Genomic DNA, 18974 nt, shown 5'->3' on the forward strand with positions numbered 1-18974 from the left:
TAATGAAGTCATGGGTTGGATACGCTGCTACGTATATACGTAATTTCTGATCCACATTACAACAAATATTTATTTTAAAAAAACCAAAAACTTCACTGGCCCACATACCACCAGGGATTCACTTTGGGAAGCACTGCTCTGGTTCATACAAAGTGTATTAGATATAAAAGTATGTATTAAAAATAAGAAGTCGTAGCCCCTCTTTTCAAGGTACTCAGTACCCAGTAGTTGAAAACAACTGTTGCCTTTGTAGTTAGTTGCATGAGCTCTGGAAGATCATGAATTTATGGGAGGTCATGTCTTCCTCTGCGAGGTCATGAAATTCAATCAATGCTTGCCTTCCAATCTGCCCTTTGGTCACAGGGCTCCACAGGTGGAACGTATCAAACTCACCAGCCAAATTATGACTCTTAATTGGTGTTTCTTTTAAAGTGGATATGTCATTTGTCAAATGTTCAATGCAGGCGCAGGCCTAGCCCCAGGCAAAATTATGAAGTAGGAGAAGAATGCCAGATACGTAGGCTGCACTCAAATGTTTGTTGAAAAAAAAAGAATGAATGAGCCCTCCGTCCTTGAATCTCTCTCTCCCAACCCCCAGATCCACTAGGTGCCTTTTGAATTCTATCTCCTAAATATCTCCAGTAGTGTTTTCCCTTTCCAAGTCTCCTCTGACACAGGAGTTTATCATTTCTTGTCTGGATTATTTTCACAGCCTCTTGACTTGCTTCCAAACCTCTTCCTTCTCCAAGCCATTCTCCACAATGTTGCTGGAGAGATCTTTTCATGGGGCAAATAAGGTCATGTCACCTGTCTGCTTAGAGTTTCCTTAAGTGGTTCCCCAGGCTCCTTTGCATGGTTTGGGGACTCTGTATAATCTGACCCTTGCTTACCTCTGCTGCTGTAGCTCTTCTAACTCCCCAGCCTGAAACCATTACTTGCACCTCCCACCATCCCACTGGGCCATGCCAGGCTCTCTCCTGTCAGAATCTTTGTTCGTCCTGCTTCTTTTCCTTTGCCCCCCTTTCCCCCATCTTCTTTTCTCACCTCAACTCCTACTGGTCTTTCAAGCCTGAGTTTAGGGCATCACCCCCTCTGGGAAGGTTTCTGTGGCTTGCCTTCTCACCCTCTTAGAACTCTGCATTTGCCTCTATGTTAGCACTTACCACATGCTGTGTTAACATTTTTCTGTTTAGTTGTCTTTCCCACAAGACCTGCAGCTCTTTGAGGTCAGGTACCACAGGTTAATCTTTGTATCCCACTGTCTGTTTGTATCTCGCAGTGTCTGGCATGTAGCAGCAATTCAAATATTTGTTACTGAACGAATGAATGAGCTCCTCGGCCACCTATCTTTCCTTTGCCTCTCTTCTCAGTCCACAAGTCCTGGCACACGACCTCTCCTCTCCGCCCCTGGCCTGGCTGGTACTCATTGGAGAATTCCTGGGGTGGAGGCTCTCCTTTTTCTTTCCTTACCTAAACCTGCTTTTACCTAGATCAGAGACAACACGATCAGATGATAAACTAATTCACACTGAGGTGTTAAATCATTTCATTATACAAACACTTATCGAGTTCCTGCTATGTGCCAGACATTGTGCTTAGGTGTGTGTGGGAGTCACAGAACGAACCAGGGAGTTTAAGATCCCTGCTTAGGAGCATATGGGTAATGACCAAATACATTCCTCCTCTGAGAGGTATCTGATTTTCAAAGAACTGGGTTTCAGATGATGACATTTAAACAGGAGAGGTGGGGATTTGGGCCTTGGAGACGTCTCAAGCAGGCTAGCTCTGGCTCAATGAATTTGCTGTGTGAAAAAATTTTCTAATGAGTTAGGCTGACTTTAAGCCCCAGGTTATCTTGTTGTCACCAGTTATGCTTTGCTTCATGAAAGGTCACCAGGAGCTACCTTACAGGAGACAGATTTCATCCTGGGATCAGGTGACTTCTCTGACTTTGCGTGGTTCTATTAAATTAAATCTAGTAAGCCCCACGGGCTGTCAGACTTTTTAGGTACAGTATTCAAAGATGAGGCAGGCTGTGAACCTCCTGCCCCTCTCTGCCAGCGGTCCCCAGCTGCCCCTGAATGGGACTATTTGTGGGGTGGGTTTCCGAACCCGGCCAGAGCTGCGTTGGGAAAACGGTTCGAGGGAAGCTCCTCAGAGAACAGGAAGAGGAGGTGGATTTTGTGCGGAGGAGGAAGACCTCTTGCGAGGCTCTTGTGGCCAGAGACGAGCTGGACCGGGCTGGGAGGAGGGATACCTAAGCCAGGGACCCCCACGCACCCCCAAGGAAGGATGGAGAGGTTGCAAAAATCCTAAAGGGAAAAGCCCTCTCGGCTGTAGGCCAATGAGCGGCGGGAAGGAGGAGTGAGGCTGGGGAACTTCTCCCAGAGCCAGTCAGAGGGGACGGCTGCCGGGAAGCCAATCAGCGCGCCCGAGCCTGCAGCCCCTCTGCAGTAGTTATGCCAGAGCTCTCTGTGTAGAGCGGCGGCGAGCCGGCAGCTGGGCTGCGGGGCCAGGAGCCACCGCACGCGCTCCGCGTCCTCCTCTCGCGCCGCTCCTGCCCGGTCCCCGCGCCGCGGTGCCCCAGCAGTCCTCGCAGCCCCGCGCCCGCAGCCTCGCCGCGCGGCCGCCACCGCCCCCCGGCCGCGCAGTTCGCCTCGCCCCGCCCCACCCGGTCCCTCCTCGCCCCGCCCCAACCCGGTCAACCCCGCCCCGCCCCGAGCCGCCGAGCCGTTCCCGCCCTCGCCCAGCGCCCAGGTAGCTGCGAGGAAACTTTTGCAGCGGCTGGGTAGCGGCACGTCTCCCGCTCCTTAGGGCCACTGCCAGGCTTGCTGAGTCCTGGGACCGCTCTCGCCCCCGCTGCCACTCTCCCGCTCTCTTCTCGCTCCCGGGGAAGCAGGATGGCAGGGCCCGTGCGCACCGCGTGCTTGGTGGTGGCGATGCTGCTCAGCTTGGACTGCCCGGGACAGGCACAGCCCCCGCCGCCGCCGCCGGACGCCACCTGTCACCAGGTCCGCTCCTTCTTCCAGAGACTGCAGCCCGGACTCAAGTGGGTGCCTGAAACCCCGGTGCCAGGTGAGGAGTCGTCCCTCGCGCGTTCCCCGCGCCCGGCGGTGAGCCAAGGGGCGCATGGTGGAGGTAACCCGAGCGCGCTAGTCCCACGGGGCCGCGATCGTGAGCCTAGCGGCCGGGCACCTGGGAGTGGTCGCCGTGCCCGGGCCGCCCGGCCAGGTCTCCCGAGAAAGGGAAGAAGGGTATATGTGGGCCGTGTCCGCATCTCCCAAGCTTGCTGGGCTGTCAGCGAAGGTGCGACTGGGAGGAACCGCGAGCATGGCCTTTCTAGCGAGCGCCCATTTTTGGGGGGAGGGCAGGAAGGCTGGAGCTGGTTCTCCCCGCCTCGGCGAACTGGCGCCCCACATCCTAGCTGGTGCCTCTGGAATTTGCCACCCTCGCTCGCACGTACGTGCCAGAATTTCAGCCTCAGCTGGACCGCGGCTCCGGCCATTCTTTCCCCAACCTGCCCTCACGCCCTCCTTTCCGCAGCCTGGGTTCCCGAGGCTCGCGGGCCCAAGTGCAGGCAAAGTTGAGGACAGATCTCCGAATCCGCAGTGGCAGGTAAAGACACACGGAGGGAAACTTTTGAGTAGGCAGGAGGGTCCCCCAAATGAGGAGGACTGAGGCTTTTCCTTCAAAACAGCGTCTCTTCTCTAGGCTGGCGAAATCGTTTCCAAAACCGGGCCGCTGGCCCGGGGAGCAGGAGTCCAAAGATGATTTAACTCCTCCCCTTCTCAAACTCATCTGCCTTCTTGACAGGCTGGACCCTGAAGGGGAGATGATTTTAGGTGGAGGAAAGTTTCTGAACGCTTGCCTTTTGTTCTGCACAATCAGGTCGTGTTGTAAGGGCATATTTTAGCCTTCCCTGAGCGCTGCCGCTGTCAACAGATGAATATTAATGGCCTTGTGTGATTGACTGTCCCACGGTTGGAGTCCTAAAAGCCTGCCTTAGAATCCAATTAGGACAAGTTGCTACACTGGCAATGCAGGCAAGAAGAGTCGGCTTCAAACAGGTTTATTTATCAGAGGTGCGCTCTAAGAAACGGCTGGCTGTATTCACAAACCGTAAGACGTTTGTGGCCTCCGGTGTCTCTTCGCCACCCAGGCATCCAGCGAGGCGCGCGTCCCGCGTTTCCGAGGGATCAGGGAGCAGCCCTCGCCAAAACTTGGCTCGTGGCTCTCAACAAGTCGGGGAGGCGGGCCTGATGGTTGGGCCAAGTTGTGAATGCGATGCGCGCCCTGTGGGCGCTGCCGGCGAGCGTTCACTAGCGGGAGGTCACCTAGGCAGCCAGCGCGCCCTCAGCCTTTTCTTTAGGTGGATGAAAAGAGCCGAGCGAGCCTGCTGTTTAGTTGCAAAGGTAATTGCTCACCCTTTTTGGTGACTGAAATGCGTTTGCGCATATGTTAAATATTGCTTTGCAGGATTTCGCTCTAAGGAAGGGTAGAACTACCTCTCCCTCTGTTAAGTGTTAATAACGTACCACGTGGGCGTGTGCAGGAGCCGTAAGGGGCAACCTATGAATCAGCTCCACAGAGCTGCAACAGCAGGCGAATCTCTCTCTCCCCTCGAAGTGCCCTGGTAATTAGCTTGGTAAGGCCAGAGAACATGCTTTTGTTGGTAATGTAAAAATTTGTCCTCACAGGATGAGCCCCCCCACAAGATGAATGGATCCAGGGTTGGAGCGGGGGCCACACTGGGCGGGTTTGAAGCCAAGGGGTGAAGATTGTGCTTAAAAGAGGAAAAAGACCAGAGGGAACGCACAGATACTCATTTAGCAACCCCCCTCTACACAGGCTCAAGCAGGAGCTCACCCTCCCTTGCCCTCCCCCAGCTCTCTGGCTGCCTGCCTCTTTGCAGCATCTGTATAAAAGTATTGGGAGGGCCCACACACTGTGTGTATGAGATTTGGCCTGGGCTCCCTCCTTCCAAGCACCCTTACTCCTGGCCTAAGGATGGCCATGTTACATACAGAGAGCAGGGACTCGTAATGGAGATTTTTCATTTTCCTCAAGTATTTCCCAAACTCTATAGGAAAAATCCCTTTCCAAGGGTCTTTACCGTATAAACCCAACATTCCCTACTTCACTTCTGTTTAACAAACATATGCCCTGTTGAGCACCTTCTACGTGGCAGGCACTGTTCTGACTCACCCTGGAGCAAAGCCAAATTTCAAATATGGCGATACCCACACAGCTACCATATAGCCTGGATTCTCTGGGACAGTGCAGATTTCCAGTACTCTGTCCTGGCATGAAACCACGTGTCCTGAATTTTAGTTGGACAAATATGGTCACTGTAGATATGGAAAGCATGGTAAAAATCCTAATGTCCGTGTGTGGAAAGAGCTCATCAGTATTTCAGAGAAGAGACGATAATGGCCGACTAAATACAATGGCAAGTGCATAATTTCAAAGTGAATAAATGTGTGATTTGCTGCTGTCGTTCAGTGGTTGGAAATTGAAAGAGAGCTGCAAATTATTTGATAGTTATGAACCATCGTGATGACCGCTTGACTTTTCTTTCCCATCTCTATTTTAAGCCGTGTTCATTTCTTCTGCTCCACTATATTAACTGCATTAAAGCTTTCTTTGTCCCAGATAAAACGAGATTTGGTCACAGTAAGGAGAAATCCTCAAGAATGTCTTGTCTCACTTAGGGGGAGCATGGGATTGACTGTTAACTTAGGCCATTAGCAGAATTGGGTTAGAGTGGATAAGGTACATTTCTTATGCTAATATGGATGAGACTAAATGGCATTTGAAATCAGCAGGCCTAAAAAATAAATCACTGGTGCTGAAGGACTACACTAGACTTCCACAAAGCTGATCTAAAGCCTTACGATCTCACGTTCCCATGTCTTTTAGTGTTCAAAGGCACAGGATAGCAACTCTAAATAGCATGCCCCCCAAATCCATAGATCTTTTCGTACCCCACTCTTTTTTTTCCTAAGGATTTGTAACTTGGAAAGCACCACAGATGGAAACCAGGCACACAGAGTTAGTATTTGGCAGAAAAATCCATATAACTGACTTTCAGTGCAGCTCTTTTGCCCTTATTTAATTTAGAAAAATTCAGAAAAAAGCCAATGAGCTCATAAGTCTAGATGTTTATTTTGTTTTGCTTAACCTACCCACAGGCGCAATCAGGAATGGATACAATTTTAGGCGAGGAAAGTGAGCTAGTAATCAGACAACGATGTTTCCAGTTGTCTCAAGGGAATGTTACAGAAGTCTGAAAAAAAACTCCTCTAAACAAAAATCAAGTGTAATTCACTTTATGAATGCCATACACCACTTTTGTAGGGGTGGTGGTGAAGGGGACGGATGGGAATGAGAAAATCAAACAAACCGTGGTAGTGTTGCAACTCCCCAAAGACTGAGGAATCTTGCCTTAGAGGGCCTTGGAAAGTGCAAGAACCAATCCAGGAGGCCAAATGCCCGAATGGGTAAAAGGCAGCCTTGAAAAGCCAAAACTGACTTGGAGTTTCTCAAATAGATGAAACAACATCAAAATAAAAATCAACGTTCTCGAAAAGAGAGTTTGGTATTCGTTGTTATTGCTTTAGAGTATGAGAACTAGTAACCTCCTCCGGGTTGCCAGCTGTGGTTCCCCAATTAACTGGAAGCAGTTAGTGGTCCTAAAGTCAGGAGAGAAGAGTGAGGTGTGGGAGGGGTTTCTCTCCTCTGAGATTGCACTGGACAGTTGAGTGAGCAGGTGATTTGTTCAAACTTTGAAAAAGTTGTATCACCATGTGCTAACTTGGAATAGTTTAGAGAACTCTCTCAAATGTGGTCTGAATATATTTATTACGCTAATCCTGGTGATCGGTAACGGGATGTTCTCAGAGGGAAGCATCGATCCGATTGAGGAGACGGCTGATGGTCGGTGGAGCGCCTTGGCCTGAAAGGAGTCTCAGACTGCCTGCTGCTTGGCAGGCTCTGTGTTAGGTTTTGGGGGTGCCGAGAGGAGTAAGACATAGTCCCTTTTGTCAAGGCGCTCACAGTCTAGTGGGGGAGCATACAAGTAAACAGGCTTCTCAGGAAACTTGTGGGATTAAATAGGGTGAAAAGGGCTAGAAAATACCTCCAGGAAATTGGCTGAAATGGTCACAATAGCCAGCCTGGGCAAGGGAAAAGAACTGACGAGATGAAGTGGGAGATAGGGAGAGGTCGCTTAATAGGGCCGCCATCTTAAAAAGTTTTCTTAATTCTTGGAGCAAATTCTGTTTGTAAGCATTAGGAAATAGAAGCATAAGAGGATTTTGATGGATGCTAGATGACACAGATGGTGTCAGTTTTGCAATGTGTTTTTTTTTTTCTTATGGGCTGGTAGGTTGTATCCAATATTTTGATGCAATATTTTTGAGCATTCTGCTGCTTCCATCTTTGGAGTTGCAATGTTTGCTGTTCACTGTAGCCTAGAAAAAGGCAGCTTATTACCAACCTGGGAGAAAAGAGGTCTGGATTTGTCTGATGTGAGACAAGGCAGAAAATATGTTCTCCTTAAATGGCAGTTATCAATAGGACCACGCCAACTGTAGTGTTTGATGCATATACAAAAGCATGGTTCTTAAGAGGTATCTTATTACTCATTTCTAAGAAAATTGAAGATAATCACTTATAACTTGTGCACACGATACATCATTTGGAAAGAATTTCACTGGGGATCATATTGCTCAACTGAAAAGTTCTGGCATGCTGAATTTGTACATTTTTGTGAATGCTTCCTTTTACTCTGATCTCTCGCTTTTTTTCTGCATATGGTTATTTGTATGTTTTAGATTATAAGCTCCTTAAAGGGAAAGCACTGTATTTGATGCAGTGTTGAGCACAATGCTAAGAGTACCGTAGAGCATTTAGTAAATAATTGATAATAGAATTTCTAGATTGTTATGTATTCTTCTATGAAACTCTCAAATACTTTCTTAAGCTAGATCTCATCTTACTTATTTGAAAAGTCTAAGTCCAGATTTTTATGAGACATTATTGGGGTATGTGGACAAACTTTTCAAGCTGCATATATTTTGACCGGAGACTGGTTCGGGCTTACCTCAGTTAGCTGGCGACTCTTACCATCAGGCAGTGTTTATGAATGTTGAGTACCCAGAGAACAAATTGAAATTAGCAACATTGTTATGACTGCCCTAGTATCGTTAAAGATCACCAATTATAGCACATAAATTGTAAGACATCTCTTAAATCAAACTCTCTTTGATTTAATGTCAGCTAGACCTTTCTCACTAATGTTGACATTACCACATTTGGGAGTTGAGCTGTGACACATGCATGGACCTGTTGATGTACCTCACAGGTTTCTGTAACCTGGGATCAGAATTTGTGCACAGGCTCAATTCTAGAGACCATACCAGGAGCCAGCATCTCTTCAGCCCTAGCTGAGCTTCTAAGCAGGTTTGATGTTTTTGGTAATCTAGGGTCTAATGGAAAGTGTGGGCAGAAAAATCCCCCAGTCATCTGCCCATATTTAGCAAATTGTCAGGCTTGAAACAGGATCCCCAGCACTCCATTAAGCAATGAGCATCAGAAAATAGTGTCCAAGTCGTGGGCCCCGGACTGGCTTTAGAGACAGCATAAAGTAATGGGAATTTATCTTCTGAAACGTAATGACAGGAACACTGCGATTCACACAGCAACCCGAAGGTGAGCATATCAGCAGAGAAAATGTGCATTTTGAAATGCTGTGTGTGAGGGGAAAACGCTCACTGGGACCTTATAGTCTCACTTGAATACCTTGTTGAATATACAAAGTAAAGTATTAGTTCTCTTCTTCGAATTAGGCCAATTAAATATTAATTATCCAAGTGCTAATTATTAGGAATACTTGTTTGCCATTTTTAAACAAAAATGACTCCGCATTGATTAACAAGGAAGGTACTTTCACTTTTGCCTCTATGTGTGTAGCTACATGAAGCCTTATTTGAGAGTTTGTATTTTTTCTCATGAGGAAAAAGGAGTCAATGTTAGGACCCAAATGCTTTGCTAGTGTTCTGAACAGTTAATTATGCCTAGTAGCTGAAATTGTATTTATATGCTAGATTAGTAAATCTACTAAGCTCTTTGAAGTATACTTAATAGGCTTATATTGATAAATAATTGATAGGAAGAGAGATAAAATACAAGTGAAAGTGGCAGTAAAAAGGAACAGAGAAGTTAAAGCCATTATAAATGAAATTTCCACACACTGTATTCCAGCCATTCACCTGAAAGATGTACATTTCTCAGAAGTGATGATTTTGAGAATATTCTGTATTTTTCAAAATTTCCACAATGAAGCATGCATTTATTTCTTATAAATTCAGCAAACTTTGAGAGTAGAATTTTAACTGGCCTTTTGACTCTGCCTTTTGAATATAAGTTTATTACTGGAAAATTAGAAATCCTTATTATGGTATCTTTAAGGTATGTGTTTGTGATTATCTCTATCTCCCTACTAGACTGTGATCTCCTCAAGGTTATAGGGGCTGTATTTTATGTATCTTTGTATCGTCAGTGTCTAGCATAGTGCATAGTACAAATAATAGGTACCCCATAAATATTTGTAGGCTAAATGAATGAATGGAATTATAAATGTAACCGTAAAATTTCCGTAAAACCAATATTTAAGTAGTTGATTCCTTTTTACCAATATACTAAGGTTTCTAAAAAAGTAACTACTTTTTCAGGTCAAAAATCCATTTGTTGTCTATGGGTAAGTGAAAAGGACATTGACTTAATTCATTTGGCTGTACTATAACTCCCTGGAAAAAGTAGACTAGCCAAGTCTTACAAGAGGTAAGTAGCTTGTACTTGTTTACAAGGTTATTTTAAGTAGTTTAAAAATAAATATATTTACGTATACGTAAATGCATATATTTATTTTCACTTTACAGATCTGTGGTATTTAGTGTGAAAATAATGCAACTGGTTACAGAAGCATACACTAAATGTATATAAGTTTTCCCTCAGTGTTTGGTGTTTCTTACCTATAACATCAAACTTCATAAATGTACATGGAAAAGGACATAATCCAAAGTGGGTTTCAGCCATGGGAATTTTATTGGAGTAGTCTAAAGGGCCTCCTGAGAGTCCTCTTAATTTCTGTATGCATTAGGGCATACTTTCAAAATTGGCCAGCGATGACCCATCGGGAGTTCTTTCAGATACAGGCCCAAGTAGGAAAGAGGGGAAAAGAGAAAGAAATGATGATCATTTAAAAATAATGTTAGAATTCTATTTGCGTAGTTTCCTTCTTAATTATGGTTCTCTTCCCTCTCTCCCACACTCTGCGTAATACATACTTCCAGTATGTGTTCTGGCATCCTGGGATTCTCCATTGCTCTTTGTCAAATTTTGGTCTGGATGATTGAAGCTGAGGGAAACGTGGTGAAGAGAGGAAGAGTTAGGGTGATGGATACAGGGAGCAGGTTAAGAGCCCTCATTCTGGTATATATCAGAAAGTTAACGGGCACATAACAGACTGAAAGGATTGGAAAACATTTGAACGTGGAAATTATCATGTGTGCAGAGATAATACAGAGATATGCCCTAATGGCATTCGGTTCCCAGAATTACCTTATTTATACTTCTTACTTAGTATCCATGTTTTTTGAAGTCCATAGTTTATTCATAGCCTCTGACAGACCCTATGCCCATTGAATGTAGGAGCCATGTTTGATTGTCATGGTATCCTCTAGCGTGGTGAGTAGAGTGCCTTGTACAGAGTTATTATTAAAGGTTGGAATGACTGTAAGAATAAATACCTAAAGACATATTCTAGAGGACTTGATCACTGTCAAATGAGGTCCTAGGGTGGCATATACCTAGAGAATGACTGATTCTCGGAATGTATCATTTTCTAAACTGATCTGCAGCAGAGACTGAGGAAGGGGGGTGGTGAAGTTGAAGCATATTTCTCTATTCTCTGTGGCCCTGGGAGCCTTGTTGCCCCTCTTTCAAAACTAAAGTTTGAGGAGGAAGTGACAAGTAGAGAGAGATTTTAGCTGCAGCTTTATCTAAATGTGGTATTTGCATATGTTTTACATATATATTCATAGATTATACATATGTATGAATATATATTTCTATTATTTTGATAGCAACAATTAGTAATTATGTGTTATTTAAACTGTTTGAAAGTTGTGAATTGCTACTCTTAGCAGTGGGTGGTCTTTCACAATCATACCCTACATTTGTGTCATGAAAGCTTTGCTTTTATATATCTTATGTACAAACAATGCAACCACTCAAAGTGTCTGCAGGTTCTGAGTGCCACAGATCTGCTTGGTTCCACACACACACACACACACACACACATATTTGTATACTCGTACATACACACATATAAAATACCCCTACAACTGTACCCCCTTAATAATCTAGAGAATAAGCCTAACCTACACTGGGAAGAACTGGAGGGTACAGCTTTTCAGAGCCTGAGTAAACCATTTTCAATTGGATTGGCCCCAAATTGTTGCAGAGCTAATTGCCACTGATATCATAGAGCTACTGCTCATTTATAAAGTTCCATCATTTCCCTAAGTACAGAGGCGTGATCCTTGTTGAAGTGGTGATGGTTAACCCATACTGTGAATTTGGTTCATTTTGGAGAACTACTTCCAGCACTGGCTAGATTGCGTGTTGAGCTCCATAGAAATGAGACTGTGACCCAAGAGGCACTTCAAGTTAGGTTTCATGGAGTGATTTTATTGGGGAACCACATTTAACTGTTTTGGAAAACAGATGGAAATTGTCAGAAAATGAACCTACTAATAATGAACTTTATATGCTATCTCTGCATAAATATTTAAAAGTTTTCCATTCATTCTTTACTTCAACCAACATTTATTGAGCACTGATTCTATGCCAGGTACTGAGCTGATGAATAAGATAAACCATTGCTTAGGGAGGGACCCAGTAAGGAAAACCATGGATGTCAAGGCAGCATGATGAGCTGGGTGCCCAGTGGGGATCTGGGTGCTGCTGAGCTATGGAAGAGGGTGCCTAGTTGCCTTAAGTGGGCTGTCCTGTACGGTATGTGCAAAGGTACAGATTTAAGAGACAAAATGACATATTTGTTGTATTGGACTAGTTTGGCTTGTTTGGAGTACAGATGTGGGGAAAGTAGAGGAAAGATGAAAAAGAAAAGTAGGTAGGAGATGCTGAGGAGTTGTTAGACTGTATCCAAGGCTGATGAGGAGCCGTGAAAACATTTTAAGAAGAGGAAACGCTATTTAGGATGGAGGATAAGTGGGGAGTGAGTGGTGGCAGGGAGTTTTAATAATGCACGTGAAAAGCCAGGGCAGTAACTAGGACAATAAAAGGTAAAGTTGAGAGAATAGAGGAAGTAGAGTAGACATGACTTGGTGACTGGTTATGAGGACAGAAGGGAGAGTCTAGAACTTCTAGTTTTGCGGGGTGGTGAGGCTACAGCAGATAATAGGTGCTCAGTAAATATTTGTTGAATAAATGAGTGAAACACAGGAGGAACATATTTTTGAGGGGTGAAATAATGAGTTTGATTTTGAACAGGTTGAGTTTGAGGGGTCCTTTGATCATTGAGGCAGAAATGTCTGGTAGGTAGTTGAGGTTGTGTGTTGGATAATAGAAGAGAGAGCAGTCAGGGCTGGAGATAACATATTTGGACATTGTCAGCATGTAGATGGTAATTGAAAACTGGGGATAGATGAGATCACTGGGAAAGAGTGTATATACTCTTCTGGAGTTCAGGAGAAGCATAGTTGGGACTCATCGACATATAGGCTCAAGTTGGAAGTCATGGGTGTGGATGATATTTTCCAGGCTTTTGCATGTGACATGTCTTAAAATGTGTTTTGCCAACATCTGGTGAGTTTTTTTAAAAACTGCCAAAGACTTTAAGAACTCTTTTGATTAAAAGTATGAGTATATGTTGTCATAGTCCAAGACTTTGCAAATAAGATAATGTACTCCAACACACACACACACACACACACACACACACACACACACACACACACACACACCCCACACATACTTCTGTGTAGAAAAATACATTAGAATCAACGGATCAGATTTCTATTATTTTTGATAGCAATAATTAATAATTATGTGTGTCATTTAAACTGTTTGAAAGTCGTTGTTACTCTTAGCAGTGGGTGGTCTTTCACAATCATACATTACATTTATGTCTGGAAAGCCTTGTTTTTATATATCTTATGTGCAAACAATGCAGCCACTCATAAAGTGTCTGCAGGTTCTGAGTTCCACAGATCGGCTTGGTTCCAACATGTAGGCCCCTCTGGCTCTCCCCCTTTGGAGAAAGAATGCTGTAATACTGTGTAGCTTTGGAGCTCTGGTCTCTATTCCATTTCAGACTGGGCCATGCTGGCTAGCCTTTGAAACATGTGGTTCCAAGCAAATACTAGGAATACTTGTGTAATTGGGCTGATCTTTACTTAAGTGTCTATGGGGATGTGATATTTTTTTTTTGGTTGGTTGGGGGAGAGGATTGTATAATTTTCTGTTTCTCTGGCATAATGGTTTCTTTAATTTCCCTGTTCATGAGTTTACCTTCATCAGGGTATCTATTTTCATTCAACATAAGCTTGAAACTCCTTGTTCTTAGGTAGATTTTTTGAGGCTACTTTTAGGTTGATGGAATAGTTTGGAAGGGCCACAAGTGAAGAGCATGAAAACTACAATTTACTGAGTGCCTACTGTGTGTCAGTTGTTTTATATTTAATCTCTCATGTAATCTACACAGCAAAGCTGAAAGGTAGGTGATGTCATGTCCGTTTTACAGATGAAGAAATTGAGGCCCAGAAAGGTTTACTTTCCCAAAGGTTGTGTAAGTGGTGGAGCCAGGATTTATTATACATCCAGATTTGTCTCACTCCATAGCTCATGCTCTTTCCAGTGTACACATTGGATTACGAGGGGAAGGAATATGGTCCGGATATAAAGTCTTTGACTTAAATTCCCACACTCCTTTGACTTTTGGGATATTGTACACACTGGGTTCCCCTCCTACTTGTAAAACTGATTCTTTCTTTGCTTGTTTACGCTCTTCCTCCCACCCTTTATTAGATGCAAGTGTTCCAGTGGCGTTTGTCCTTTGCCCTTTCTGTTCTCTCTTTGTTCATTCCCACAGCCATTCCCATGACTTCATTATCTTCGCTGCTTGAATGACTCCTCCATCTCTTCCCAACCTGACCTCTTCCTTGCTGTCCAGTTCAGTATTTCCCGGTTTCCTGCTAGATATCTCCATCCAGAAGTCCTGCCAGCGCTTCACTTTCAACACAGTAAAAAATTAGTCCATCATTTTCTTTTCCTATCTGCACAAACCGGCCTCTCTCCAACATTCTGTATTTCTGGTGATAGCATCTCTGCTTGGGACCCAACTTGAAACCTTGAAATCATCTTTGACTTTTCTTTTTACACATCTCACATCCAAATTAAATGGCCAAGTCCTGCGAGTCTCCCTCCATCATGCCTCTCACTCTTATCCTGTTGACATGTGTGCCCTCTATTTAAGCATAACAGGCTGGCGCTCATTGCTGAAAGGACCCTGTAGTTGTCTGTCTCCCAGCCTCTGCTTACAGACCACCTGACTGTCTTCCTCTCATCAGTGCCTGCTGCCGTCTTACCCACTTTTCAAGGTGTCAGTACAATGTCATCTTCTTCGTGAATCACTTCATGTTTCCCCATGACTAGATGTGATCCTTTCTCCCTTTGAACCCTGCTATCAGTGAACTTCTCCCATGGCCTTGGTTCTCCTTTGCTCTTGTAATTATTTATGTACTTTTCTCTTCTGACTAGAGCCTTGCTCGTTAAAGTGTGGCCCATGTACCAGCAGCATCAGCAGCATCTGGGAGCTGATAAGAAATGCAGAATCTTGGTTCAATCCGGGGTTTCGGCACCAAAAAAAAAAAAAAAAAAAAGCAGAATCTCAGATGCCATCCCAGACCTACTGAATCCGAATTTGTATTTTTTAACAGCATTCCCCAGGTGATTTGTAGGCAAATGTAAACCCCTTGTGGGTAAGAACCTTGCACACTTAAGAGAGGGTCTTGCTTGTAATAGATCATTGTTCTTTTGATTTCTCAAGTTTGTGCTGTGCCTCAGCTGTTTATTCATTGATGGGGATGGGTGGAGGTGGGGAGGAAGGGAGGATGGGAGGAGGGGGAAGGAGAGAGAGAGATTCAGAGTGTTGGGGGGAGAGGGAGAGGGAGAGAAGGAAGGAGCATAAGAAAGTGAGAATGGGTGGGCTAGAGAGAGCCTACGGGATCTTTGCTCATTTGCTAATAACTTCGTGACAGTTTGAAAAACAGTCTTTGCTCCCCTAGATGGATAGAACCTCTAGTCTAGGCCTTGGCTTAATTTAATGTGGCCAGAGGCACATACGAATTGAGATCATTTTGCTCTTACCCTAGGGAACTATTGGTTTCCCACATCCTCTTTTACTGGCATTCTGAGGTGTGTCTTCTCTGGCCACCCCCAGAAGTCAGAGTGGAGCTCCCGAGGAGTTTCAGAGAGCCATGGGAGAACTGTGCTGAGTGTTTCAAATAGTCCCTTCTGTTTTCAGAAACAGATTTTCTGCTTTGTCTTCAAACTTCAAAGTCTATTTCTGAAATAAAGGTTTATTCCCCCCCATGGAATTCTGAAGGTTTTATACAAGTGTTAATTTCGAAAACCCAAGTCATTTCTTGCCTTTGAAACTTCAGTACTGTGGGTCAATTTAATAACATTGCCTGAAGGTTCTTTTGGCCTTCAAAAGCTGTCAGATTGCCTTTTTGTTCTTTGAGAGAGTAAGGTTGCCTCATTCGCAAAGCCCGAAGGTGATATTGGAACCAACATTTATTCAGTCATTTGTAGTCTTCCCCCACCCCTCAACAATATCCAGTTTTATTTTCAAGTTAGGTCCTAGTGGCCATGAGATGTTTTACCAACTAACAATTTTGGGAGAATTCCCCAAAAGCTCATCAACATTTCATAGAGTGGTGATAAGAAGTGTAGCCCAAGTTACTCTGATGCCCACGGTAAGGGGAAGAGTGGGTCCCCCCTTCATCATCTGTTGGCCTGCTCCCCGTCTTCCCTTTTCGCCTTCCTCTTTTCCACCCTCACACTCTCTCAAGCGGTTATAGTTTAGAACAGAAGGTGTTTTATGGTTTGTTATATTTATTGAATGCTTTTGTGTTTCTCGTTCTCTTAAAAAAATAGATGAGTGGAATGTTTTATATTTTCCTCTCTATTTTAAGTTGTGTTTCCTTTTCCTATAGGTCCTGATTTCCTTTTCTCCCCTCTCTTCCCCCATTTTCCTCTGCCTTCTCCACATCCGCTTGCCCTCAGTGATCCTGGAGAGAAAACAGGCTTTGCATTTCTGCCCACATATTTGGGTACCTGGTTACTTCTCTTGGGATATTGTGAAATTCAATTCCTTAGTCTGGAAATGAAGAGGTCTAAAATATGCACTGATGCATTTACATTCCACTTTCTAAGAACTCTGAGTATTTAAAAGGCTTTTTGTACAGATAGGACAAGGCTAAATATATCTGACTTGAATACCTCAGATCCTTGCAATGTAGCTTACATTCTCTCTCACTTTGTCATAATTCTCAATGAATGCAAATTGCATCTCTGTTCTTAGAAATCTCTTTTCTTACACTGAATGCCTTTCCTTTTTCTAAAGATAAGGGAGCCCCTTTGAAAGACTGCTACTGTGGGGTAGAACTGACACCTACCTTGTAGGCTAACCAAATTGTAGCCTGCTTTTCCCTGATGAAATTATCACGTTTCAGGACATTGTTTCATTTGTAGGATTTTAGTGTCCTAGTTTCAAATTTGACTACAGGTTAGAGAGTGTATTCCAGTTGGAGTATTCCTTGGTATTTTTTTCTTTGTGTTTACACTTTGGGGATCTTTGGTTTGTCCTGTATCTATTATCTCTTCCAAGCTTGGCCAAGGTTGTTAGGTTATGCAGTTATGTATAAATATTTAACAAGATAAGTTAGACAAAATGTGCTTAAAGATACTTTAGCCCCTCCATCCCCCCACCTCCGCACTGCCCGGGCCCCAGCTCAGTTTTTGTGTGGACTCACAGATGGTTGCTTTATCTCAGATGTTTAGATTTGGAGGACATTCCTTTGCACTTTGCTTGATGGACACAGTGAAATGGAAGCTTTTCAGTCAATCTTGCCTACCAAAATGGTAGCACCAGTAACAGATAACATTAGCCTCCTCTTCCTTTTTTTTTTTTTCTGACCAGTTACCCAAACTCCCCTAAGCCAGAGAGTTTTAAGTATGAGATTGTGTGTTTTTTAAGAAAATATTTTGGATAAAGGCTAATGTTCTCAAGTCAGGAATAACAATTAGTACCATTCATTAATCAGGGGCATGTTTTGACTTTGAGTCCTGGCTAGGAAATATAAACTGTGAAAGTCACACGTATATATGAACCTCAGGCAAATTTATGACTTGTCAGCCTTTTAAGGTTAAATTCTTAACCCCAAATTGGGGCTGGCTTTATATGTGGAGTTTGGCACATTCCTCTGGGCCACTGAACAGCCCCCTCCCTGAGCCCTTTGCTTAACAGCAGCTAATGGCCTAATGAGCAAGAAGGATTTCTGCCTCTTATCAGCTGCCTAAACAGCAACAGGAAGGCTGATATACAGAGTGTAGGTCAAAACCTGAGTTCTTGAACCAAAAAACTACAGGGTCAGTTGAAAACTCTGGATACGTGGCATCTCTGTAGTCATCAATACCAGTCAGGAAAGGAACTGGACACTTGGGTTCAAACAAATAGTAATAGTTGTCCAAAGTATGAACAGTCTAATTAATTTTGCTAGTAGTTCTTTCCTTCTCTGTTTAGCTCTTCTATAAATAGCCTTCATATAGTCTTTAATGAGCTTTTGGTTTGTGCCTGGAGGTTGTTATGGTCATGTGGCCAGAGTGTCTGATTGTCAGATGGTGATGATGGAGGCAAGGGTATTTATGTTCTGGCCCAGATTTTGGAAGGGGCTGCCAAATAAACGTAAATAGATATCTACTACTACTTTTATTTCTTTTTAAACTGAGTTTTTGAATAAATATGCGCTCACTCGCATGGAGTCAGAGAAACCTTGGTGCTTCTTCATACTCTACTCAGACCTTTAGAGTCATTGCTTGTTTCTTAGATCCACTCGGAATCCAGGCCCAGACTCGCATAGAATAAATAAATATTTTAGGGTATTCTGTGCCCAATCATAGCGAAAGCCCCTTGACTTTCATCTTCTGCATTTGCATTTTTTTCAGAGACAATAATGCAAACATTTTTTTCAGATTCTGTTCTGTTATTGAAAATCCTATTTACATAAACAGGCATTGTTGTGGCTTAGGGAAGAATGTGGGGTCCCATTCCTTAGCTCCTTGTATATCTTTGCTAAGGCTTGTCTAAATAGAAGTAATGACGCTTTAGTCTAAGCAGCTTTTCTCATTTAGGTAAGCAGGGCGGTTTGAAATTTCAGTTTACTCGATAATTGAGTTTCTTCTTAATTATTTCAGGCATGCAGGTTGCTCTCTTGATAGTAAAGACCCTAAAAATCTAGTAATCTCCTCAGGCATCCATTTGGTAATAAAATCCTGTGCATTTTCAGGGGTTAATTTTCATGACAATTGTGCACCCCTCCCTACCCTCAACCCAACCTCCACCCTTGGAAAAATTCTGCTATCTTTTAGGGTTTTGGTCTCACATTTGCAAAAAAACACTTAAAAATATATATAAGGCTGATGCTGGAATTACTGGATCTAGAGAAAACTTAAATGTATTCAGATTCATGCTCATTACACAACTTTCATTTAGGGTTTTTAATAGCCGTGTCATATTTCTCAGAAAATCATCTGCCCGGCTTTGCCAGGCTTGGTTTTCTGCCCTGAATGAAAAACTGAAGATCAGCAAAAGCGGAGCCTAA

At 43.7% G+C, this 18974-nt stretch overlaps 1 protein-coding gene across 2 annotated transcripts in view; it reads left to right on the forward strand.

Annotated features, from left to right (window-relative positions):
* The first annotated feature begins 2726 nt into the window (after positions 1-2726).
* The window catches only part of GPC3 (glypican 3), a 444307-nt gene continuing 428059 nt past the window's right edge, over positions 2727-18974 (forward strand). The window contains exon 1 of one of the 2 annotated variants that reach the window (XM_060137185.1): positions 2727-3138. In XM_060137185.1, the coding sequence (XP_059993168.1) occupies positions 2901-3138 (238 nt within the window). In that variant the 5' untranslated portion in view covers positions 2727-2900. The remainder of the gene's footprint in view (positions 3139-18974) is intronic. The other variant, XM_060137186.1, reaches the window with a different exon arrangement.

This window comes from Lagenorhynchus albirostris, chromosome X (assembly GCF_949774975.1).
Source record: "Lagenorhynchus albirostris chromosome X, mLagAlb1.1, whole genome shotgun sequence".
Lineage (NCBI taxonomy): Eukaryota > Metazoa > Chordata > Mammalia > Artiodactyla > Delphinidae > Lagenorhynchus > Lagenorhynchus albirostris.